Source organism: Sciurus carolinensis, chromosome 6, assembly GCF_902686445.1.
Source record: "Sciurus carolinensis chromosome 6, mSciCar1.2, whole genome shotgun sequence".
NCBI lineage: Eukaryota > Metazoa > Chordata > Mammalia > Rodentia > Sciuridae > Sciurus > Sciurus carolinensis.
In genome coordinates, this window is record NC_062218.1 from 64,015,531 (window position 1) to 64,042,154 (window position 26,624).

General features: G+C 34.0%; 1 protein-coding gene across 2 annotated transcripts in view; it reads right to left on the reverse strand.

The window, feature by feature from the left end:
* Positions 1 to 26,624, reverse strand: part of Ap3b1 (adaptor related protein complex 3 subunit beta 1) — a 246,636-nt gene that overhangs the window by 217,149 nt on the left and 2,863 nt on the right. For both annotated transcript variants that reach the window (XM_047555616.1, XM_047555618.1), the window contains exon 2: positions 2,158 to 2,233. In XM_047555616.1, the coding sequence (XP_047411572.1) occupies positions 2,158 to 2,233 (76 nt within the window). The remainder of the gene's footprint in view (positions 1 to 2,157; positions 2,234 to 26,624) is intronic.

The window sequence follows — 26,624 nt, forward strand, 5'->3', positions numbered from 1 at the left end:
TTTTATCTTTTGTACTTCCAATGTTGTCAATAATCTCTGGGAGTTCCATTAATTAATGTGAAGTTTTCTGCCAGCACCATTTCCTTTGGGACCTCTTCAGCTTTTTATCAAAACACCTGCCCTGTCTGGGGCAGTGTCACACACCTGCAAATCCAGAAGCTCAGAAGGCTGAAGCAGGGGGACTGCAAGTTCAAAGCCAGCCTCAGCAATTTAGCAAGGTACTAAGCAACTCAGTGAGACTCTGTCTTTAGATAAAATATAAAAAAGGCCTGGGGATGTGGCTCAGTAGTTAGGCACCCCTGACTTCAATCCCCAGTACTGTCCCACCTAAAAAAATCCCTTCCCTTGTTTACATTGATAAATTTACCTTTACTATGTTCCTTCAGTTAGAAATTCAGAAGGTGCTTGTCAAAAAGGAGTGATGTCAGTATATCCACAGCTATTTCTGTATAATTCCATTAGCTGTCTACCTGAATTTCATTTCCAGTGAAAGCACTTTTCATTTCTTGGCTGTACTTTCATCTTTGTTGACCAACTCCCTCTTTCAATTATCATTTTTTGTAAAATATCATATGGGTTTCATCAAGAAACAAGGCAACACAGCTACATTTATTTCTGTATGAGACTACATTTATTTCTGTATGAGACTGAACTTAATTACATATGTATAGTGACCGATCACTGACAGATTTTGAAAAAGAGAAATGATAGGTCAATGATCATGATGCGTATTTGTAATTTACACAGTAATGTATTGCCTAAAGAACTAGTGGTGAAGTTTGTACATGATGCAATCATTCAGGTAATACACCATGGTAGCTGAAATTTGCACTGATATTGGGGGACTTAACTAAATTACTTAATTACATTGCAGTAATTAAAGTTCATGTGTATAAAAACCATGCAAGTCAAGGACAGTGGCATATGCCTTGCAATCCCAGCTACTCGGGAGGCTAAGGCAAGAGGGCAGCAAGTTCAAAACCAGCCTAGGCATCACAGTACAACCCTATCTCAAAACACAATAATAAAACAAAACAAAACATGTAGGAACTATCTAACCATAAATACTATTATGTATAAAGCATAACATTTAATTGAAAATTTACAAGATAATTGTCAAAATCTCCACCATCATTGCCTAAAGGCAAGGCCCAAGTTATTCATAGGAGTTCTACAAATAATAACTTGTCCTTGCTGTCAGACATTTCATTTTCATATCACTTTACTCTTTAATAGAACCTATTAATACCTGTAACCATTTTTCTTAAATGGGACTTGAACTTTAATATAACAAGAAAAGAAAGAAAATTTCAGGCTCTCCTTATGTGGCACTGCCTTCTGAAAAATAGTACTATTTCTTATTAAAGTTTATTTGTGCAATTATGCAAATGAATATTTCTTATCACATAAAAATAATGAAAAATAAAACCAGTAAACAGCATAGGAGTAATAAGAAAACAGACTTTGTGAATTCCATTGAAACAAAAGTTGAACTTCTTAGCATCAGATAGTTGCCAAAATTAGACCAGTTTTTTCCTTGTGAATGTGAGAAATATCAAATGAAGAGAGAACACAATACAAACTACAAAAATGTTTTGTTGAGGATGGTATATAAATTAGGAACTGCATTATATTTTTAGCTCTCTGGCCACAGAATCCCTCTAAAAACATAGTAGTCCATTATTTAAATTTTGCTTTACAACTAAAATCTGGTAAATGCTCTTAACTTTAACAATGCTTATTAAAATTCTAGATTATTAAATTGAATAGTGTTTTTATTGGAAGTAATGGAATTTGAAAAACGAAAGTGTGCTCACAACTTTTAGGTGGAATGACCAAAACACTCTTTGAATATTCCTCTTTTCATAAAGTTTAAATAGGATGATACGTTGTTGTACTTTGTCTACAAAATAATTCCCTCTATTTCACAGGAAAAATATCTTGATATTAGAGGTAGAAAAGTTAAAACAGAATCGATAAAGTTAGAACCCAAGTGTCTTGATTTTTGATATTTTAATACTTTAACATTTTTAGACAGGATAGTCTAACTTAATATTAAAGAATAAATGAGATATTATTTACATTCTTTAATATAGTTAATATAATCACTATCTGTCCATTTTTCAAAAATCAAAATAATCTAATAGTTTTACCTACCCCAACAATCCGTTTCATAGCATCCAATTTAGCTGAATCTTTGTTGCTCTCCAACATTTGTTTTAGATCTTCATTCCTATTAGAAGAGAACAAAAATTCCATACTTGGGATTTTTATAGAAGGCAGTTATTAGAATATATCATTTTTGTAAGAATTAGAAATAATATGATGGACAATCTTAAATAACTTAATTCTTAAATTTAATTAAATTTATATTTCTTGTTTAACCCTTGTTTATTCATGCTGTCATGAAACCCACCAATGAAACAAAACAAAACAAAAAACCCCTGTTCTTCAGTGTTGCATTTAACATTTAAATATCAATGCAAAACAGGCATATTGATTCTCTCATCCCAGATTTTCTTTGACACGATCATCAGAAAAAAATATGAAAAATCCTTGAATTAGCATTAAAATAGTTATAGAAGAAAACCTGCAATTTCCATTCAACCTAACAAATGCTCTTGCATTTACCCATTAGAAATGAAAATTTACTCTCACACAAAACCCTGTAAACAAGTATTATTAGTAGTAGCCCAAACAAACAACTCAAATGTCCTTAATGAATGAACAAACTGTGGTATATCCATCCCATGGAATACAGTAATAGAAATGAACTATTGAGGCAAGCAATAGAAAAAGTATGCTGAATTTCTCATTCAAGGAATGAGAAATGTCAATCCTAAAAGGTTTTATGCTGCATGACTCATTTATCTAACATTCTTGGAATAATAAAGTTATAGAAATGAAATGATTAGTGGTTGCTGGGGGTGAAGGAAAGAGAGAGAGGAGGGTGGATATAAAAGGGACCCTTATGATAATGGAACTGTTCTATATTTATACTGTCGTGGTGGCCCATGAACCTACAATAAAACTTAACAGAACTAATCACACTTACAAGACAAGTAAATGAAAGTAAAGTCAGACAAATCTGAATGAGACCAGTAGATTATATCAATTTCAACATCCTGATTGTGATGCTGTATTATAGTTTTGGCAAGACATTATCACTGAAGAAAATGGCAAAAAGTACATAGGTATTCTCTGTATTATTTCTTTTAATTACATGTTAATCTATAATTAATCTCAAAATAAAAATTTAACTTAAAAAGCAGTTCTATAACAATTACAATTCAGTTATTAACAAGCCAAAAAAACATAGAAATTTAAGCAAACATTTCACGGAAGAAAATGTACAAATGCCAACATACACGAGAAGATACTTGATATTATCAATCATTAGGAAAATGCAAATTTAATGAGATAGCACTATATACTCTATTATAATAGCTTAAATTAAAAAGTGACAATAAAGTTAGCAAGTACATGAAGCAAATAGAATTCTCACATTGTTAGTGTGACTATAAAATGGTACAACCACTTTAGAAAATTAAGTATTTCAAATTTAAACATATACCTGCCATGCGACTCACCATTCCTCCTTTAAGAGAAAGAATAATATATATCCACATGAAGACTTACACAATATTCATAGCTTTACTCGTAATAGTAAACAACTTGAAACAATCTAAATGCTCTTCACCAAATGTGATTTATCCATGCCCTGGAAAACTACTCATCAATGAAAAAGAATTAACTATTGATACCTGCAACAAGATGGATGAATTCTCAAAATCATTACCTGAGTCAAAGAAGTCAGACACAAAGGACCTGACTTAATTCATATAACACTCTACTACTCTTTTAGTGGCAGAAAGCAGGGATAGGACTGGTGGCACCATGCCTATAATCCAAGCTACTCAGATGGCTGAGGCAGGGGGATCTCAAATTCAAGGTCAGCCTTAGCAACTTAGTGAGACCCTGTCTCAAAAAATAAGAGAGGTGGGGATGTAGCTCAGTGGTTCCATCCCCAGTAGCGGGGCTGCAGGGGACTTCACAAGATGATGTAAATGTTCTGTATCTCAATTGTGGTAGTGATTTCACAGATATAGACACTTTTCAAAACTCTTCCAATTCTAACATTTAAGTGGATAATTTATTGTATGCAAACCATATCACCATAGAGTTGATATTAAAAAGTTTTATAGTATTTTGGTCACATTTGTGAGTAAGATATTTAGTTCCCTAAAAGAATATATCTATATTTGGGAAGTATATTAGGGACCAAATATGCCATCACTCTTAAATTAAGAGTATAAAATTCATGCTTCCTCAAGAATTTAAATTAGTGAATCTTATTTTAGTACCCCAAACGAAAAGTAATTATTGCAAGAAAACTGCCAGGAAGCTAAGCTTATAGTAATATAAACCACCAAATAAAAGTTGTCAGAACTTCCTTCTCAACTGAAGCTTAAATACAGGTCAGAAAAACTTCTTTACTCCAAATACATAGCCTTAACAGACTAACAAACAAACAAACAAAAAAAAAAAATCCTTACTTTAACCTTAAACATTTTGCAACTTTAGCCCTAACACAGACAGTAATCACTAAGTATTAAATGATAAGGTCTGGGGGTATAGCTCAGTGATAAAACATTTGTCTAGCATATGTTTAAGACCCAGGGTTAAATAATAATAATCCAAATATTTTTCCTTAAATAAATGATTGATCCAGGAGTTGTTATGGGCTAAATTATGTCCTTCCAACACCAAATCTGTATGTTGAACTCCTAACCTCTTAATACAGAAACTATATTTGAAGACAGAGCATTTAAAGAAGTAATTTACCTAAAATAGGGATCTATGGGTAGATCCTAATCCAATATGACTAGTGTTCTTATAAGAAGAGGAAATTAGGACACAGACACACAGGGACACAGCAAGAAGATGGCCATCTATAAGGCAGAAAGAGCTTCAGAAGTCAAAGTTGCCAACAACTCAATCTTTCAGTCTTCAGAATTGTGAGAAATAAAATTGTGAGAAAATAAATATCTATTGATTCAACCATCCCATCTGTGGCATTTTATTATGGCAGCCTTGGCAAACTAATATAATGGTTAAATATTAAAAATTCTCATTGCAGCAAAAATTTTTTAAAAAACATGAACATTTTTTCTAAAAAGAATAAAGGCAATGAAGCCAGACTCAATGGCACACACCATGATCTCAACTACTCGAGAATGAGGTAGGAGGATAACAAGTTTGAGGCCAGTATCAGCAACTTAGTAAGACCCTGTCTCAAAATAAAAATACAAAAAGGCCTAGGGATGTGGCTCAGTGATAGAGTGTTCCCGGTACCACAAAATAAGATAAAAAATAAAAGCAATGAAATTTATTTTGAAAAAAATTACTCTTAACTTTCCAAACAGCTCATAAACTTAAATGCAGTGGTGACCATTTGAGGGAAATAAAAAATAACTAAATAAAATAATTAAGACATCTATTTTTCCCTAAAAATGCAACTAGAAAATATATAATAGATTCAAACAATATTTTAAAAACACTGTCTCTGAGGATATACAACTATTAACTATTAAAAGGCAATATATAACTGTTCACTGTAATGAATTTTGAATCCCTTCTTAAAACTTCTCAGGCTCTTTCACACTGCACAGGCAACAGAAAAGGGAGAAAAGTTAATGAAAACAATTTTATTTCCTTATCCTCTAATTTTGCTATTTTTCCCTATTATCTAATGACTGTGTATAATTTTGTAAGTAAAAATCCCAAACCTAAAAGAAACCTTGAAAATATTAGAAGTTAAGAAAGCAAGTAAATAAACTAACAAGGAAGCAACTGGACAGGCACTAAACTGAAAAGATATATGGGGTGGTATATGTGATCACACTTTTACACACCAAAAAGGAAGAAGACAATTTTCTCCTGCCTGTTCCCCTTTCCTTTTGCCCACGAGTATGCCATCATTCTCCTCTATCAATGTGATCTGGAGACAGAAGTGAGCAATGAAGAAGAATGAAACATCAATTTTTAGGACATCCCAACCTCTCACCCCACACATAATCTTATTCATGCCCTAATGGAAACCTAGTTTGTTCCTCGTAAGCCCAAGATGCCAGAGTCCCCTACCCAAACACCTTTGGTCCTGACCTGCTCTCTCAAAATAAAAACAAGAAAACAGGATCCCGGTATTAAAGCCAAAGGTTTTGCTCTTCTCATTTAACAGAAGAGAGTCTCCAACAGCAAAAACAAATGTCTTGAGGCTGAGTGGCACAGTGCTTGCCTAGCATGTATGGGCACTGGGTTTAATCCTTAGCATCACATTTTAAAAAATAAATTTAAAAATGAATAAATATTAAGAAAAAACAAATGTCTTTTGTGTTAACACAGGCAGAGTTAATAAGTGAGAAACAAGAAGAGAAAACCCTAGGCTCTGTTTCACTGATGTTCATCTTCTCAAAATGTCTGTCATTAAGACCTACTAAAAATTCTGATGCTTAATTACACATTTCTCTCCAACTTTCTCTCTTGTTGTCATCAAAATAATAAAGATGTGGGAGAGTTAGTACCACAATACTTCATTTACCCTCAAAATATATTCACTCCTATTGTTTTAAGTCTACCTGTTTCATATGTGAATTAAAAAATGATCCATTAATATGTATTACTACAAACATCTTAGAAATTAAGAAATTCTTTTTGCCAAATGACAAGATAGCTGATTCAAAATATGTTAAATTAGCAATATTTTCATAAACTCTCTGCTGAAAACAAATAATTGCTTCAAAAAACAAAAGTTGTTTGTTTTTTTAAATTTACTTAGTGTTTCATTTACCTAGTTACCTGCAGCTGTCTGGCTTTGAGTATTAGGATACCGACTTTATTTTTACATAAGTGACATCTTGTGGTGTTAAATGGTATAACTTCCTTTCATGGGCAAAAAAAAAAAAAAAAAGCCTGTTTTATGTTTCAAGGAACAGAAAATATATTAAGTGAAAAATTAAAGCACTTATTATTACCAGGAAAGTCACTCTTGATTCTAACACCAGAATAACTAACTATAAAAAGCAAAATTTTACTAGTTACATAAAAGAATTTAAGAGGTATTAGGGTCTTTACACAGTATAAATTATCTTTTTTATACATCTAAAATCCACAAGTCATTAAACCCTTCCACTCTTCCTAAAGACAATGTAAATCAAAGGAAAAATTAAAATTATGTCACACTGTTGCTGTTATCAGTGCTACTCAAAGCATTATCTGAGGAAGTTTGGTCAGAGAACCAAGTTTTTGGTTTGCCAATCCACAAATTTCTACTACTGACCTTTTAAGAAAAATATACAGAAATTCAGAGTATGCACATTCAGAAACCTGACAGAACAATTTAACAGTACAAGTTTATGTTCACTGACTCTAATACAAAAAAAAATTGGAGCTTTTATTTTCATATGCTTTTTTCCTTTTATTTTTCTAGTAATTTGTTTTTATTGTATTTTATAGAAGTAGTCATACATGATAAACTGAAACTATTAAAGGAAAAAAAGGCCCTTCACCAGTCTGAGAGCACTGCACTACATAATCATTTTATTTTTTCCTTCTTTGGCAGGGGAGGGTGAGGTGTTGGTTTTATTTAGGTATTACAATAAAAGTTATCATTTTTAAGGGTACAATATAGTGAGTTTTAAAATATGTACAAAGTCATATAATCACTACACAACCTTAGTGTGGTACATTTTCATCTCAAAAAATTTATTCATGCCCATTTACAGTTGCTCTCTTTGGTATTCCCTATCTACCTCAAGTACCACTGGATCAACTTTCTATCATTATACTTTGTCTACTCTAGAATTTTATATAAATGAGATCACACAACATTTGGTATGTTGTATTTATCTTCTTTCACCTAGCATAAGTATGCATTTAGGCTGCTACACCTAACTGTTAACTCCATCCTTTTTAATTAAATTATATCACTCTGACAAAGTTTATTTATCTATGCAATAATGAATGTATATTTGGTTTCCCTCCATTCTTTTGTTACCATGAATGAAGTTTCTATGCATAATTTTTATATTTTTTAATTGACATAAAATCTATCTAAAAGCTATATATATTTATGGGGTACCATGTGATGTTTCAATACATGTAACATTCTATACTGTTCAAATCAGGGTAAGCATATCTAGCATATCTATCTCTTTAAACATTTATCATTTTTTTGTGATAAAATCATTCAAAATCCTTTCTTCTGGATTTTTGAAATAGCCAGAACATTACTGTTTATCTAGTCACTCTACCCAATTACCTTCTTTTTTTCAGTTACCAAAAGTTGTGTATCACAGAACGCAATACCTGAAACTTAAATTCAAAAATGATGGAGTGGGGAAAGTGATAAGGAATAATCACTTCCAATTGGAGGTGCATCCCCAAAAAGAATATATCAAAATCTACAAAGAGGGAAGGGTTGAATATTTACTAAGCCTTGCCCCCAAATTCTGTAACTTGGGCACCTCTTTATGCTTGAACCACTCAAACAAAAGTTCATACTACTCCAGATGGTACTTTGCAAACATGAGTGAATATGCAAAAAGGAAAAAACAAAAACAAAAAAAACAAAGCTAGAAGAAGTCAGAATTTACCTATTTCCCATGCTACATAACCAAAGGAATTGGTCTTCATGGTGAGTTTATGTGTACAACATTAAGATTTAATAATGCTTTCAGTTTGCTTAAGGCCTATACTTCCCATGGATGACCCCCAAAACCAAGTATAACTTTGGGCACAATGTATTCTCTTAACAAGTGAAAAAGAAAATAAAAACAAAATACATACTCATCCATCTCTTAACTCTCTAAAAGGATGAACCATAAATTATCCAGGTAATTATGAACATTTCCTACTATACTGTTTACAAGATTTAGAAGTCTGTAATGTTATAGCCATTTCCTCAACCCTCCATAATCTTCCTTTTCTCCCTTATTCCTCCATTAAAATTTCTCTCACACAAGACAACAAATAGCCTCTTAATTTAAAAATCCAATATAAAATCTCATGGATACTAATATAATTGACCACTGCTCTTCTAATCCTAAAACCCCTTCTTTCCTTAGATTCTGTAACTCTATTCTCATCTGATTCTCCACGTGCAATCTGTGGCACACCAAAAAAGAAAAATTAGGGAAAAAACTTGCCCTCATAGATTTCATTCTAGTAAGTAAAAGACACAACATAATAAATAAGGAAACTATCAGTCATGAGGTGATATGGGAAGAAGATAAAACAGAGGGGGAGAGAGAATGCAGACGAGAAAGGAGGAAGCAATTTTAAATAAGGTGGTCAGAGTAGGCCAAATAGAGGGACATCAGAACAATGTCCTAGTGAGGGAATTTGCAAGTGAGGGAGTTAGCAATGCAGATAAGGGAACAATAAAGACAAGAATCCAGTAAAATAGAAAGCAAACTACAACAGAAAAAAAGTCAACAAAACTAAGAAGTTGGTGTCAATTAGGGTGTTATGAAGATCATAAAGCAATTATCACTGGACTTAGTTATAGTTTGTTTACTAAATATACCTATGTTCCAGGAACTGTTCTGAGTACTGGTATCCCTGACCACTTGAAACTTACATTCTAAGAATAAACTGGGGGTGGACGAGATAAAGGGAAAGACAGAGGAAAAAGGACAAAGGAAGGAAAGAAGATGGAAAACATATCAGATAGGAAATATGCAAAGAATTAAAATAGAAAAGACAATAGAGTGATCACAAAAGACCTCTACGAAGCTCTGTATGAGGACCCAATAAATTTTTTACAGGTTCCTAATAGATACACAATAAATAGTTGAAAGAATAAATGAATGCTAGCTATATACTATACTTCCTCACAGGGATACAGAACTCTTTTAACTTCCACTGGGTTCTCAAAAGCATTCGTGACCCTGGAAAAGGTTAAAAATCAGGCATGCACCCTCTATGTACACATATTAAAAACCAACATGGCATGCATATATCACAGCAAGTCTCCACAGGTGCCAAACCCTTTATCAATGCCCTTAACTACTTGGTCTCTTGCTAGGCAGCTGGAACTAGGTTCTACTTCGGCTGAGGAAATTAGGAGTGTCTTCTATAATGTGACTACATAACCTTAAAGATTTAAAGGCAATCTCATAGAGCCACTGATGTAGTTGAGTTGATATAAGCTGAGACAGAAAAACTGTTTGGAAGAGGTAAAAAGTTCTTTTTCACTATTTAATAGCACTATAAAGCAAAAATGCCACTTATATATGAGACTAAAAGAATAGGGAAGTCTTAGAAGCAATAAAAGGAAAAATAGGGAAATATAAACACAGAAATTCTTAAAATTTTTGCATACAAAAAAATTGCCATAAATGAAGTCAAAAGACAGATTTATTTGGGGACTCATCAGATAAAAATGCAAATTATTCAAAATACAAAATGCCCTTAACTAATCAGTAAGAACTGATCTATAGGGAAATAAATGATATTTTTTAAGTATTTCACCTAAAATAAGTCAAAATATATAAAAAGATCACTTAAATTCATTCATAATAATAAGGATTCCGTATAACAGCATTTTGTACCTATAATTTTGACAAATAACATTGGATTTGATGGGACCAGTAAAAAGCAAAGGAAAACAAACTTTAGTACTGATTGCTGGGAGAAACCGGGTGTAATATATCTGAAAGGTGATTCAGCAATATCTATCATAATTTTAAATGCAATAACCTTTGACTTACAATTCTACCTTGAGAAATTTTTCCTACAAATACATAAATGCACACAAATATGCAAAAATATATGTTGCAGTGTTGCTTATACTTAACAAAAACTGAAATCAAATACCCTTCAAAAGTGGAACAAATTAAAGGAATAAAAGGAAAATACAGTAGTTTAAAAGACTGAAATAGTTTCATACAATGGTATGAAAAGATCTTCAAGGGCTGGGGAGATAGCTCAGTTGGTAAAGTGCTCACCTCACAAGCACAAGGCCCTGGGTTCAATCCCCAGCACCACAAGAAAAAAAAAAAAGAAAACATCTTCAAGATAAATTCAGTAAAAAGCAAAAACATAAATGGTGTATGGGTATGTGGGGGTATAAGAACACTTTGATTTTAAAACAATTTTTGTGTAAGAATACACAGTATAACAATACAGTCAATTTAGTTATCTCTGAGGATATGGGAATGGTAGTTATATCCTTTCTATATTTACCACAAACATGTCTTGAGTTTATGTCAGTAAGTTACTTAGCCACTCAATAGGATATTGTTTTCCAGAACTTACAGCACTCTCATTTTTTTACTGCTTTCTATTCATAGAGAAACAAAGTCTTTATGAAATATGTGTAGCTACAATTATTCCCATTTGATAGATAAGGAAACTGAGGCACAGAAAAATATGAGGGCAACATATAAGTAGAAAAACTATAAAATATTTTTAACAATTCTAAAATCATACAATTTTTAAGTACATCATCATAGATCTAAGAAACAGCAAAGCAAGGAATTAAACAAGGGTCTTATTTTGAAATCTAACACACTTCCATTTAGCACTCTGGGGTCAATTTTTGCTAGAAGCTTGAATATGTTAAAAATATATTTTAAGATCTGTGAACACCTTATAAGAAATGTAAAAACTACAACTTAGTGTCACCCACTTCCTCACTAATCTACACTCCATCAAAAAATTTTTTTCTTTTAAACCTGAAATTTTTATGTAAAGAAAACTGATCACTGGAACTATAGTAAACACTGATTCTAATTATTCTCAATGGAAGTCTAAAACATCTGTGGTACACTCCTGCATAAGTCAAAATAAATTTTACTTTCACTGACATTATTTTGACTGTATTTGGTTAACATTATCTCATGTAGATTCATCAGCTCAAAATTAATTAGTATTACAGAATAGAGTATTCCATCCAAACAATTCATCTTTGTTGGCTCACATGCCTCACTGCTATTGGCACACCACCATAATAATGGGCATGGTGCCACAGGAACAGATGGGCATAAACAAAGACGTGCCAAAGAGTCAGTTTGTGTATCAAGTTTGAGTATCAGTATTAGATTTTCCTCCAAGAAATTCATAAACTATAGTGGAATAAATGTAAGTTTTCTATAACTGTTAATAAGTTACACCAACTGAAAGCTAGATTAATTTTTTAAATTCTTTAAAAAAAAAAAAAAAGGAAGAAAGAAGCTTTCCAAGGCCACAGAAGGTAAGTCTTCTATCTGATGAGTTTGGATCAGCCTTCTGTGTAGGGAATTGAGGAAACCAACATGCAATCTCTATCTTAGATAAGCCTTGTCCCTGAAGTACTTAAAAATTTAGTAAAAAATTCAGTTTTTAAAGTCACATGGCAATGTTGCAAGATGAAAAAGTTCTAGAGATTTGATGAACAACACTGTTAATATAGTTAATTCCAATGAACTCTAAGAACGTTCAAACTTTAAAAATGTTTAAATTACCTCTGACATCCAGGCATTTAACCACATGTTAAAGAAAGATTTAAGTATCCACTGACTTTGGGAAAACCAATGTATTATTTTTAAATATATTTTTAGTTATAGATGGATACAATATCTTTATTTTATTTATTTTAATGTGGATGGAACCCAGTGCCTCACGTGTACTAGGCAAGCAATAGTCACTGAGCTACAACCCTAGCCCCAATGCATTATTTTATAATTGTTGACATTGTCAGATAAACAAACTAAGAACTATGTGTTTTTAACTGTAATTTACTTTTCATTAGTATTAGCAATTCTACAACATATATAATGTTAAATATGAGTCACTTATTTTGATCTTAAGTACACAAAAGTATCTGTAAAATAATTTTTACTGCCCTTGAAGGTTTGGTAAGTTCAAATCTTCACAAATGTCCCAGACTTTTGGATTTCAAGGACTAGGTAAAATTTCCAATTTTAGCTAATAACATAGGGTTACCCACCTTTTACTTTGCCAAATAAAACTGTAACAAAAAATATCCTCTTGTATTCCTTCTCTAGTAAACAGATTGCTCATGCAATTTTGGGCTAATGTACTTAAATGCTATGTGGTTCTTGCTTTTTTTTTGTCCTCTATTCCCAGGTATATTTAAACTGACTTTTTCAATAGCCACAAACATATCTCAAGAACTGACTTTTGACAGAATGATTAAATATAATGAAAAGTCCAATTACTTAGTCACAGACAACTATATATTGCTCTCTCATCTCAATTCATTTTCAAATATATACCCACAGACCTGCTCTCTTAACTACAGTCCAACATCACCAACCAAAATGTGTTCCTACCTTCCCAAATACCCTCTTGGCCCACAGTACTAACACTCTTCCAGTTAGGCTTAAAGCCCTGAAGCCTTGATTCATTTCTAGTGTCCCTCACCCAAATCTGGAGTAATTAAGATCTACAGATCCTCTTTTGAAATGCTGCTCACTTTCCTTCCTCATCACATCCACTTAAAAAAAGAATACAATAGGTGTTGGAGAGGATGTGGGGAAAAAGGTACACTCATACATTGCTGGTGGGGCTGCAAATTAGTGCAGCCACTCTGGAAAGCAGTGTGGAGACTCCTTAGAAAACTTGGAATGGAAACACCATTTGACCCAGCTATCCCACTCCTTGGCCTATACCCAAAGGACTTAAAATCAGCATACTTCAGAGATACAGCCACATCAATGTTCATAGCTGCTCAATTCACAATAGCCAGACTGTGGAACCAACCTAGATGTCCTTCAATTGATGAATGGATAAAGAAACTGTGGTGTGTGTATATATATATGGAATATTACTCAGCTATAAAGAATAATAAAATTATGGCATTTGCAGGTAAATGGATGAAATTGGAGAACATCATGCTGTGAGATAAGCTAATCTCAAAAATCCAAAGGACAAATGATCTCACTGATAAGCAGATGATGACACATAATGGGGGGTGGGAGGGGTGCAAGAATGGAGGAAGGAGGGACTGTATAGTGGGAAAAGAGAGGTGGGAGGGGTGGGGGTGGAAGAAAAAACAATGATTCAAACATCATTACCCTATGTAAACGTATGATTACACAAATGGTATGCTGTTACTGCATGTACAAACAGAAACAACATGTATCCCATTTGTTTACAATAAAAAAAATAAAAATACAAAAAAAAGAGAATACAAACCATTATCATGTTACCTGATAGTTTTTTCTAACATTCTTCTTTGTAGTTATGCTCTCTCCAATCTCTTTTCTCAAATCTTTCCCCCATTCAATATCTAATTAGTCTTTCCAAAATATCACTGCAATAATCATTTGTAATCATCAATTCCTACTCTTAGAATGGAAGTTAAAGTTCAATTTTCTTCAGACTTTAATAACTACCTCTTGAATCTCAGGTTCCACTGCTCCTTTCTAAGAACTCTCTTCTTTATCCAAACTAGTTATTCACTGTTGCAGAATATTTTACCTTCAGCCTTGTTTTTTTCCCACCAAGAAAACCCTTCAGCCTTTCCTAATCTTTTTACGTCAAGGTCTAAATCAAAGTCCAACTTCCCTAGCACCTCCAGCTTTCAGTGACAACTTCCTTCTTCCAAATGTTGTAGTACCCCTTACTCCATTTGACACTGTTAATCTCAACTGAGAAAGTACATGAATATGTTCTGCAAATTGATCTGTGAAAATATGACTCTTTTCAAAGAACAAATATAAAAGCCTTAGAATTCCAAAGCCAGGAAAGCATGAAGAAACAGCCTCCATGAATTCAGACAACTTCTCTATTTTAAAAGAGACCCTCTAGGCAACCGTACACTTTGGATCATATTAAGTACTTAAAAAAAAAGTATGTACGCATGGAGCCCTATAAAAGTTGAAGTAGGATCCATAAAGAATGAACCTGAGAGATTTGGATGGGAAAGCAATAAGATATGGTATTAGATGGGATGAAGAGGCCACCCATATAAAAAGATATTTAGAGCTAATATGACTCATTTCTGGTTGAATAACTGGAGTTCATATTCATAACAAAAGTGAACAGAAAAATATTTGGTGCAAACTAAGCTGACATAGGCTGGGTTAAGTGAGACCTAGAGATCGTTAAAGAGTGATATCTGACTGAGAATGTTTCTCATTGAGGATGTAGGCAGTTATAAAGTGCTTGCCTAGCATGCATAAAGTCCCAGGTTCAATCCCTAGCACCACAGGGATTGGGGATAGTGAGGTTTAAGGAAAGGAGAAAAGAGGCTCAAGTCTAGGAACAATAGTGGATTTAAACAGACAAAATTTACCCTTGATTCTCCCACCAAAGTTCAGAAGGAAGGACAGAAAACAGAACTAACTTGTTGCTGTAACACTATGAGTTCTTGAGGCATATGAGAGGAAAGACAGAAAAACAATGAAAATAAAAATACCACCAGGAGTGGAGGTGCATGCCTGTAATCCCAGTAACGTGGGAGGCTGAGGCAGGAGGAATGCAGTTTCAAGACCAGCCTCGGAAACTTATTTGGACACTGTCTCAAAAATAAAACCAAATAAGTAAGGTCAGTGGTAGCATGTCCCTGGGTTCAATCTCTGCTACTCTAAAAAAAAAAGACAAAAAGTGGACGGATGAGTTATGTCAAAAGAAATAATTAGAACCCTGATTTCTAAGTTCCTTGACCTAATCAGCTTGATTCTCTCTTAAAAGCAACTTTCAGTTGTTCACTCCCAGTTATACCCTAAACCTTGTAAACACCCAAAATTACTCAATCCTAAAATACTAAACTCATATGACTTTTTCTGTCACTGTGTCTTGTCTCTCACTCAATCACTCCAACTACTGCTGCTGCTCCTTTGGCTTCTGAGAGACTTCTGGTCCCCTATTTTTTTTTTCCCCAGTAAATTTCCTACTACTTTACTTTTTTCTCACTCAAGCTTGGATACCATGTTTAATTAGTTCGACATCTTTCTTACCAATATCCCAAAACTCTTTGCTAAACTGTCATTCACAGCACCCACCTATCAAAACCTAAGTCCCCTATCACAAACTGACCATTTTCTTCACATCTGTGCAGGATTGCTAAACACTCCTAGAAAAAAAAGATTAGATTGTTGACAACAGAAATCAGCAGTCTGTGATCTCAACTAGGCAAGCCCTCAAGATCATCCAATTCTTCCTGGTTTTGTCAACAGGACCTCCAATTGTCTTAGCAGCTACTTTAAACTTCTCAAACTTTTATCCCAGTCACTTCCCTCTCCCACTCTCAAGAGATGCTCTAACTGTTTTCCCCTCTCATTTGCAGACGATAAATTACCAAGCCTTCAAATGCATCCTTTCCTCTTTTACTGTGTGCCCTGAATCACCTTCTCCTGTATTTTCCACACCCTTCTTTACTGCCTTCTTCCAATCAACACTTAAGCATTATCAACACTTTCCATTCCTCAAAAAAATAGCTTCCTAGTAATAGAAGGGAGATGAGCAGAGAAATGCAATTAAAGCAGGGGAGGAGAGAGAGAGGGAAGGCACTGGGGAATGAGTGATCCAACTGTTATGTACATATATGAATATGGCATAATGAATCCCACTATTATGCATAATTATAAAACACCAATAAAAATAAATTAACTATTTTAAAAAGGATGTCAACTTAACTTAAATCCATGGGTAAGGGGAGACTTCTTAAGACTCTCAATCTCCCTATAATTACCATCCTTTCTCCTCCTGAAAGTCAAAGTTCTTTGGATAAGTCATCTTCTTTTACTCACTTCTTGCCCATGTATCAATCCATTGCAATCTGATTTCCAAATTTAATATTCTCTGCCACTGCTGTCACCACAACCAGGGTCACCAACAATTGCCTTGTCACTAAATCCAATAAACACTTCCTCTAATCTTATATTACTCGATTACTTATCAGGAGTTGGCACTGCTGACCACTTAACTCCTTCCAGAAACTCTCTTTTGATTTCTGTTAAAGCAACATAAGTTCCTGTTCTTTTGGGGAAAATGAGAAATTAGCTCCTTCACCAAGAATTGACAGCTTCAGTGGCAGAGTGCTTGCCTAGTATGTGTGAGAACCTGGATTCAATCCCCATTACCCAAGAAATAAAATAAAATAGACTGGGGGTGGAGGGAGGGAAGAATAGAAGTTCACTGGATTAGACAAAGGGGAATGAAGGGAAGGGAAGAGGAAGGGAATAGAAAAAACAGTAGAAAGAATCAGACATAACTTTCTTATATATGAATAAACAACCAGTGAAACTCCACATTATGTACAACCACAAGAATGGGATCCTAATTAGAATGTTATATTCCATATATGCATGATATGTCAAAGTATACTATACTGTCATGTAACCTAAAAACAAATTTTAAAAAATCCAAATGAATATGCTCAATGGAAAAAAATTAAATTAAATAGACTGCTTCAAAGCAATAGAATAGCTCACAAGCAAGGCTGAAAGTTAAATAAAAAGTTAAAAACAGATACAACTTGTTACTGCCTTGTACTATAATCCCTGTTCCCAAATCCTCGATCACCACACAGAATACATTTAGTTCCATTAACTACAATTATTTTTATGTAGTCACATAAAAATATATTTTATATAATTTAGTTGTTTCAAATGCTTGTGAAATATGGTTCAGAAAAACAAACATAAAATTTAACAATTTGAAAATTAAAAATATAAAGCAATGGTTAATGTGAAAATTAGCAATGATTCTAAAATCATAATAGCTGAAAATATACATTGTACTAAAAGCAAAACCAATTTTAAAAGACTTCAACTGGTCTTAATGGTTTTACAATGGTAATAACAAATACTGTGTTAAGTATCAGACACTAGTAACTGTTTACGTGTATTAAATCTTTTAATCCTCACCATTATTCAGTGAGTGTCAGTACTATTATCATCCTTATCCCCAATTTACAGATATAGAAACCAAGGGCAGAGAATGGCCACAGGCTATTAATAAATCTGTGACAAATTTTCACTCTCAGGCAGAGAGCTCCAGAGTAGGTGTGCCTAACCATCATGCCATATGGCTTCAACAAACCACAATAAACCATTTACTTATCTGCCATCTTCCTCCTAATGATATAAGAAACAGGTTGCACCCTTTCCCAAATCTTAAATATAACGCAAAAACTGTACAGTCAACTTTCATGGTTTCCCCAAACTGCACTCTCTTCTCAGTCTTCTAAGTGAGCTCCAATTCTCCACTTCCCTCAATGTTGACTTCACTAAGATTCTTCAATGGCCTTCTCCTCACAAACCACATACTCTTTGTTCAATGAATTCCAATATCACCTATCAGATGATGACTCTCAAATCTGTACCACCAGCATAGTAGGTCTCTCTCCTGAGTACTACATCTATCAATTTCACTGCTCTATGGATGCCCAACCATCAATTCAATTAACACATCCAAAACAGAACACAATACTTTCCTTCCTCACACCAAACTTGCTATACCTTGTTTTTTCAATATCACAGAATCCTACCACCTCATACTTCTATTTTGTCCAATTCAAAATTTTTATCCAACCCAAAACCTAGGTACTGCCAGAAAAATCTTTCTAAAACATGAACTTTACTACGGTGCTCCATACTCAAAATCCTTGGGTAGCTCCTTACTTTGCAAACCTTCATGACAGAGTCCAAATTTCTTAGCATAGTATGCAAGTCCATTCAGAATACAGACCCTGATTACTCTTAGCCATCTTTCACCAGTCCCTCACTTCTTCTAACTCTGCTCTGAACTTTTTCCTGTTCCCCAAATAAGTCCTAAATCCTTCCCTATAAATCAGCAATATCCAACAGAATGTTCTGTGTTAGCGGAAAGATTCTTCATCTACACCATTCAATAGAGTAACTGCTAGTTACACTAAACCCATGAAATGTAACTAATCTGACTGAGAAGATGAATTTTTTATTTTAATCAAATTTAATTTCAATAGTTACATTTGGCTACTGGCTACTGTACTGAAATAGGACAGCTCCAAACCTTTGTATGTGTTATTCCCTCTGCCAGGTACAGACAGATATGTGTGGAAAGTACTCATTAGAGTTACCATCTAACATCAGTAGTATTTATTCTTTTTTTGTATTCCCCTTATTTATGTACTTCATAATTAATAAGGTTTCATTACATACATTATTTAAAACCTTTAGCTAAAACCTCATTTGTATACCATAGTTATTTAACTTTCCTCATAGTTTAGTGTTTCTCCCAAGATAGTAGCTTAATTATAATTTTTCCTAAAAGGACTACCACTTTAAGAAATGAAGAGGTGACATAAATCAGTAAATGAAAAAAAACAAATTATGATGTCATATTACACTACAAAAAACACCTTTGCTTTAAAAAAAAAAAAAAACATATATGTACTGTATAGATCAGTCATGTGCTGTGTAATGACATTTCAGTCAATGATGATGGACCTTGTATAACAATGATCCATAAGAATATATTGCCCAGTGATGTCATAGTGTCTTAGTTTAAGTACATCCTATGATGTTTGCACATCAAGTATATTTCTCAGAACACAACCCCATCATTAAGTAATTTATGACTATACATGAAAAAAAGATGAAAAGCTCTATCATGTTAACAGATTCCCTCTCAGACGGTTATTTTTTGACTGATTTGTATTTGCTAAATATTCTATAAGGAAAGAAGGTATTATTCCAGTGATTCTCCTTCGCTCTCTGTTGCATCAATTTTTCTTCCTCTATATCAGTTGGTTAATATAATTTCTCCCAACTGAAAAAAAATCATCTGACATTAACATTCCGCTCCAGTTACAGTTCCATTTCTTTGCTCCCAATTCCTTTTTTTTTTTTTTAACCTTTCTTTCTTGAATCCACTCATCAGGATTTCAGCCCCACACTACACCTAAAATACCTGTCAAGGTTACCAAGTCTTCCACATTGACAAATTCTAATTCACTTCTCAATAATCATCTTATCTGACCCAATCACTCCAGGAATGCCCCAGAGCTTAATACTCTGAGTACTTCTCTTTCTACATTCTCTCTTAGTATCTCATCCCATCTCATGGTATTTACTACCATCTATAACCTGATGATTTCCAAATTTATTATCTCTAACCTAACTCCTCCCATAAGCTCCAGACCCATATATCCTACTGCCTATTTAAATCTCCAATTGGCTGCCTAAAACCATCTCAAATTTAACATGCCCAAGCTTCTGACCCCCTTCTCCCTTTAAAAGCTTTCTCTTTGTACAATCTTCTTCATTTTAGTAAACAGTAATTCCAAACTTCCAGCTATATAGGAAAAGACTGTGTCCATTCTTGATATCTTATTCTCTTACACATACATCACATCCAAATCATCAGTAAATCTTGTTGGTTCTACCTTCAATACATACCTAAAGCTCAATCACTTCTCTCCAGTACCATCAATACAGTCTAGTCAATATCTTCTGGTCTATGCTACTTCAATAGTCTCTTTGCTGGTCTCTCTGCCTCAGGTCTACAGTCTACTCCTAGTTCAGGAAGCTAAGTGGTCCTTTTAAAAGGTAAATTGGGTCACACACTTCTCAAACTCTCCAATGGTACCCCTTCCCACTAAGGGTAAAATCAAAGTCCTTACACTGATGTATAAGGCCTGCACAATCTGGCCCCTACCTTCTACCCCTCCCCTACCTCTCTGACCTCATTTTATATTGATGTCCCACTCTTTGTTTACTCCAGCCACACTGGTGTCTTTGGTGATCCTCATACAGGTCAGAAATTCTCCTGCCTCCTTAAGCACTTGTTATTCCTCTTGAATGAACACTCTTCCCCAGACATTTGCAGGTCACTCCCTTATCTCCTTCAGGTATGTGAGCCACTAGCAACCTCTCAAGAATATTTCCCTGATGCTGCTATTGCAAACTCCAACCCAATCTCCACCCTGATGCCTATCTTACTTCTTCCCCTTCCCCACCCCATCTCCTGCACTTTATTTTTCTCAATAGCATTCCTTATCATTGAAGGACCACATACTGACTTTTTTTATTGCGTGTCTCCATCACACTAGAATATAAACTCCAAGAAAACAGCTTTCCACTACTTAGTCCCCACCATTAAGAAAAGTGCCTAAACCAGGCACAGTGGTGCGCACACCTGTAATCCCAGCTACTCAGGAGGCTGAGGTAGGAGAACCACATGTTCCAGGACAGCCTGGGCAACACAGCCAAACCCTCCCTCAAAATAAAATGAAAAGGGCTGCAGGATGTAGCTCAGCAGTAGCATGCTTGCCAAACATGAACATGATCCTGGGTTTAATCCCCAGTATTGGGAGGGAGGATGGAAGGTGAGTGAGAGACAGTGCCTACCATGTAGGAGGCATTCCCCTTTGGTGAATCAATTACTTGTATAATATATAAAGTTCTTGAAATATGTATGGCATACAACTGGAACTTAATAGTTACTGATCACATTTTAAATGCCCATTGCTTAAAACTCTCCAACGGCTTCACTTCTCAGAGTAAAATCAAAAATCCTTACAAGGCAATACATAATCTGGCCTCCACCTTCCTCTCTGCTCCTGACCTCTTTGCCCTCACATTCTAATTTCCTCCCCATCCTTCATGACTATATTCTTAATCTAGGTTTTAAGAAACTTGGAGAAAGTCCATTAAAGAGGAAAACTAGGTGATGCATACATATTCTGCCAACCCAGGATTGTGGAACCAGCCAAATTCTCAAGTCTCTTGTCCAGTTGCCAAGCCAGTTCACTTGACTAAAGGATTAGATACTGGCCTTCAATTAGGGCATTGGCTACTATCAGTAATACAAATAGTCAGTCCATAAATGAGCAGACACTGACTATAAATTGTTCCTTTTCATAGATCTATGAACTATTTCCAGCTGATATGCTAAAGTCTTCCCTAAGTGCACAACCAATATTATTCATAATATGAAATACAGGAAAATTATTTCCTTCCTGATTATCCTACTTTGGTGTCTTCACTTTAAATTTTGAATCTGGACTGCAGGCAATTTGTTTTTGTCAGTAGTTCATTTATATTCCCAAATGTAATACTGTCAAATTATTTCACTGTAATACATTTGTTATCCTATGAGAGTTTGCAACTTTCCTGCAGTAAAAAAAAAACATTTCAACAAACCATCTGTCTGCTTTTTTACTTTAATCATTCAGTTGTAGTAATATTGCTCTAAATTCTAAATTTTTTAAAATAACATAGTATCTCACATCTTGTGATTTAATTTCAAGGCTGGAAACTTAAGCATTTCAAATTTCCAGATATTTCAGTGATCTTAAAAATATCATACATCAGAGATGAATATTTTCTTGGCAGAATATTTATTTAAACAAAATGTAAAGTAAGAACTGACTCTCCTCAAATAAGAAATGCAAGGAAAGCAAAATAAAATGAAACATTCTGAAAAACAGAACTCTGCTTACAGGCATATTTCATCAAATAAATAGTCAAATCTTATTTAATTTGAAGTATATTTCAAGGATAGAATCATCTTATAAATGGAATCCTAGTGTATTACTGAAATGACAATCCTAAATCACCTACTTAGGAATGTACTACAGATATCAGAATACAGGTATTTCTTTTGTTAACAGCTTTCTTGGAACAAATGTTAACATTTACTTAGCAAAAGATCAAGTAAACATTAAAATTGCTTAATATAAAATGACACCTTTGTAAATAAAAAGGTTGGATCCAACTAAAAATACAGCAAGCAAATATGATATCCAGATCTAGATCTAGTAAACATAAATTTCAAATAGTTAAACAATTAATAAGACAGACCAGTTACCAAAACTGAAGTTACTAGAACTCAAGGGATTTAAATCTTTGAAATTTAAAGATGATCACACATACAACAGTATCTACAGAAATCAATGGTGGCATGTATTTTCATACCTGCAACCCTGGACAGCTGATCACAATTAAAAGGAACTTGTGCTTCTTTAGAGCACACTTATAACTTCTGGACCTGTATATAATTAACTGCAAGGTGGTGGTATAATATTATACAACAGGATATCAGACTAGGTTTTCCTTCTGTACCAGACAGGTTTACTTCCATTGAATCAGTATTGCTTTGGTTTTCGTTTGTTTGTTTTTTTTTTTTTTCTTTTTTGGGTGCTGGGGATCGAACTCAGGGCCTTGTGCTTACAAGGCAAGCACTCTACCAACTGAGCTATCTCCCCAGCCCCCCTTTGTTTGTTTTTTAACTTCTGGAGATAATGGGGATTAAAACCAGGACCTTGTGCATGCTAACCACAAGCTCTTCCACTGAACTATAACCCCAACTTTCAATTTTTAACAACATTGGCCTAGACAGTAAATGTGCTGGAATATAAATGAAGTAAAAGGACCTAAAAATCAAGCAAAATTATAAGCCAAATACTTTCCTAGTCACCTTCACATATACTACACCATTAGTATTAAGAGAATGTGTGAAAAAGATATTTCTCTACATGAATATTCAGCAAATTTTCATTAATTAGCCAACCTTAAGGAAACAGAATAACTCAATAGGTGAAGGCATCAATGAGAAACACTGAGATAAAAAGAAAATAAAGCAAACTGAACAACCTGAAACCACAAAGAAATGTCAAATGAAAAAATAACATGATATGGATCCTAATTAAAATTAAAAATCAATTAAAATGGGAACAATCACACAAAAAAGTTTAGAACCTCAAGAAACACAATGACTCTTTGAAGTATGTCAAAAATAATGTATTACTATTAATAAAGTACAGATAACCTGAACCTATTTTATCTTTCTTGTAAATAAAGAATATTCAAGAACATCCTCTAAATGGGCTAATGTCACTTAGCTGCACTTCTATATGCCTTCTTTTTTTTTTTAATCTTTTTTTTTTTTTTTTTTTTTTTTTTTAGGTGCAGATGGACATACTACCTTTAGTTTATTTATTTTTATGTGGTACTGAGGATTGAACCCAGTTCCTCACACATGCTAGGCAAGCGCTCTACCACTGAACTACAACCCCAGACCCTATATACTTTCTTGAGAGATAAAGTAATAAAGTTAGAGTTGCTGTAATTGCATAAACCACAAATACATGGAATCTTTCTATTGGACTCCACTGAGAAATAGTGGTACTAAAGGCTAATGGTAATGAAGGAATTTTCAAGGCTGATATTGTAAAGTTGATAATAAATAAAATTTCAATTTAAAAATGTTAGATTTTATTATTGCAATGAAAATATACTGATATATCTAGAAAAGCATACAGCCCTTTGTGTCTAAACCAGATCTGTATATCAAAACAAATAAAAAATCCAGCTGGGGCTATATAGCTCAGTTGGTAGAGTGCTTGCCTCGCATGCACAAGGCCCTATGGTCAATCCCCAGCACCACAAAAACAACAACAACAACAGAAAAATCCGTTCCAATTTCAGCATGAAATAAAAATGCTACTTTTTAAGGAGTTTCAGAGGTACTGCACTGCTAAATAACTGTTTGCTAATCTTTTTATTGTTAAACCCAAGAGCCCTTTTACCCTTCATTCTATTTACCTTCATTTTACAACTCCTGACACAACTGACCATTTAGCTTCTTTTTTTCCTTTTTCTTTTTTCCTTTTTTTTTTTTTTTTTTAAATGCCTTCTTTTAACTTCCTAACCCTGAGTACTGGCTCTTTCCTAGTTCTTCCATTCAAGTTACACGGGTTTTATCTAGACTATTTTACCTTCTAGCAAGTTCTCCCTGGTGAGTCCATCCATTCCATGCTTTAATTTTCACCTGCTATCCTAAATTTCAAGATCTAAATCTCCATTTCATTTGAACTTGCACTTTCTTTTGCAACTCTCCTAATTTCAACATTATTTTCCTCCATGTGAAAAAGTCTTCTTAGCTTTAGTATCTAAAATATCACCCTCAGTGAAACTTTCCCCAATTTTTTCATAGTTAGTTAATATTCTAGTTTAGAAATCATCTCCAAGTGCACCATCTTACAAGAACTTCACTAAATAGGTAAGTATTATCAGACCCTTTCTAGAAACAAGGAAACTAGCCTGAGGAAATGAAGCAAACTGAACAAGGAAACACTACTACAAGTAGAAAACATTAACTTAAATCGAGGCCTTCTGACTCTAGTTCCAGTACCCTACTACAACAAGATGCTCTCAAAAGAAAAGATTTATTACAATAAAATTTATAAAATTGGACACAATGGCATTAGGTGCATTACACATTTATATTCATTGTATTTTCCTGTTGAATTGAGGGGCAGAGGAAAGCTGGATAATGAGTACCAAAACACAGCAGGTAAGCGGTATAAATTCTAGTGTTCCACAGCATGGTGAGCTGATTACAGTTCACAATAAACTATTATATAATTTATGAATAACTAGAAGAGAGAAGCTTGATGACTCTAAACATAAAAAAATGATAAGGAGATGGAAGTGCTAATTAACTGATGTGATCAGTACATAATGTGTTGAAATATCACACTGTACCCCATATGTAAATTATTACATATTAATCAAAAATTTTTAAATAATGAACTTTAAAAATGAGTTAAATAAAAAAGAGAAATTCAATAATTTTATTATTGCTAAAAAAACTAATCTGTTTCTTTCCAGAAATTATTTCCTAATTAAATGTTTAATTCACAAAGAATTAAAATTATTTTTTAAATTATACACATACCCCAAATGGCTTAAGATAAGAGGTTCTTTTTTAAGACAGAGAAGGAAAATAACTTAGGAAAAACTAAAAGGAATAAAAGTTTAGAACATTCTAAAAAGAAAGGAATATGAAAAGTAAGTTCATCACATTTAAATTGAAGAAATTTAAAAACCTGAAGCCAATAGCCTAACACATTTAAAATGATGAAATAAACCAATAAGATTATTATTTACTATTACATGGAATTGACTAACCAATAAATGATGTATGGGATCCACTTTCATAAAATCATTTAATTCTCCCTAATTCTGTTTTTTTTTTAAGGTGGGAGAAGATAAATAAAACTGATAAATCCAGAAAACAAAAGTCAGCTGGGCACAGTGACACATGCCTGTAAAACCCAGCATCTCAGGAGGCTGAGGCAGGAGGATTGCAAGTTCAAAGCCAGACTTAGCAACTCAGCAAGGCCCTAAGTAACTTGGCAAGACCCTGTCTCCAAATAAAAAATTTTAAAAAGGGCTGAGGATGTGGCTCAGTAGTTAAGCACCCCAGGTACAATCCTTGGTACCCACCCACCGCCCCACCCCCTCCCCCAAAAAAGAAATCAGTAATACTGTGACTAGGAAGTGACCAGGTATGGTTGACATGATTAGCGAAGGAACAGAATACAGCGCTCAAGGACATGAGGTCAAAGAGCACAGCAATGGAGGGAATTGGGGAGTGGGAACATCCATATATTGCAGCCATTGTGGAAAAGCCTTGTTCAGAACATTCAACAATGGTGGCTGAACACAGGAGAGATGAATTTAATAAGAAGCAAGACATCTGTATGGTCTCAAAATATCTTCCCATAAGGAGACTTGGGGAAAAATAGTAATGATACAGTAGAAACATTGGATAAGTCCTTGACTGGGAAAATTAACAACATGAAGATAGGTATCCTCTGTCTTCAGCTGTAGTAGTTTGAA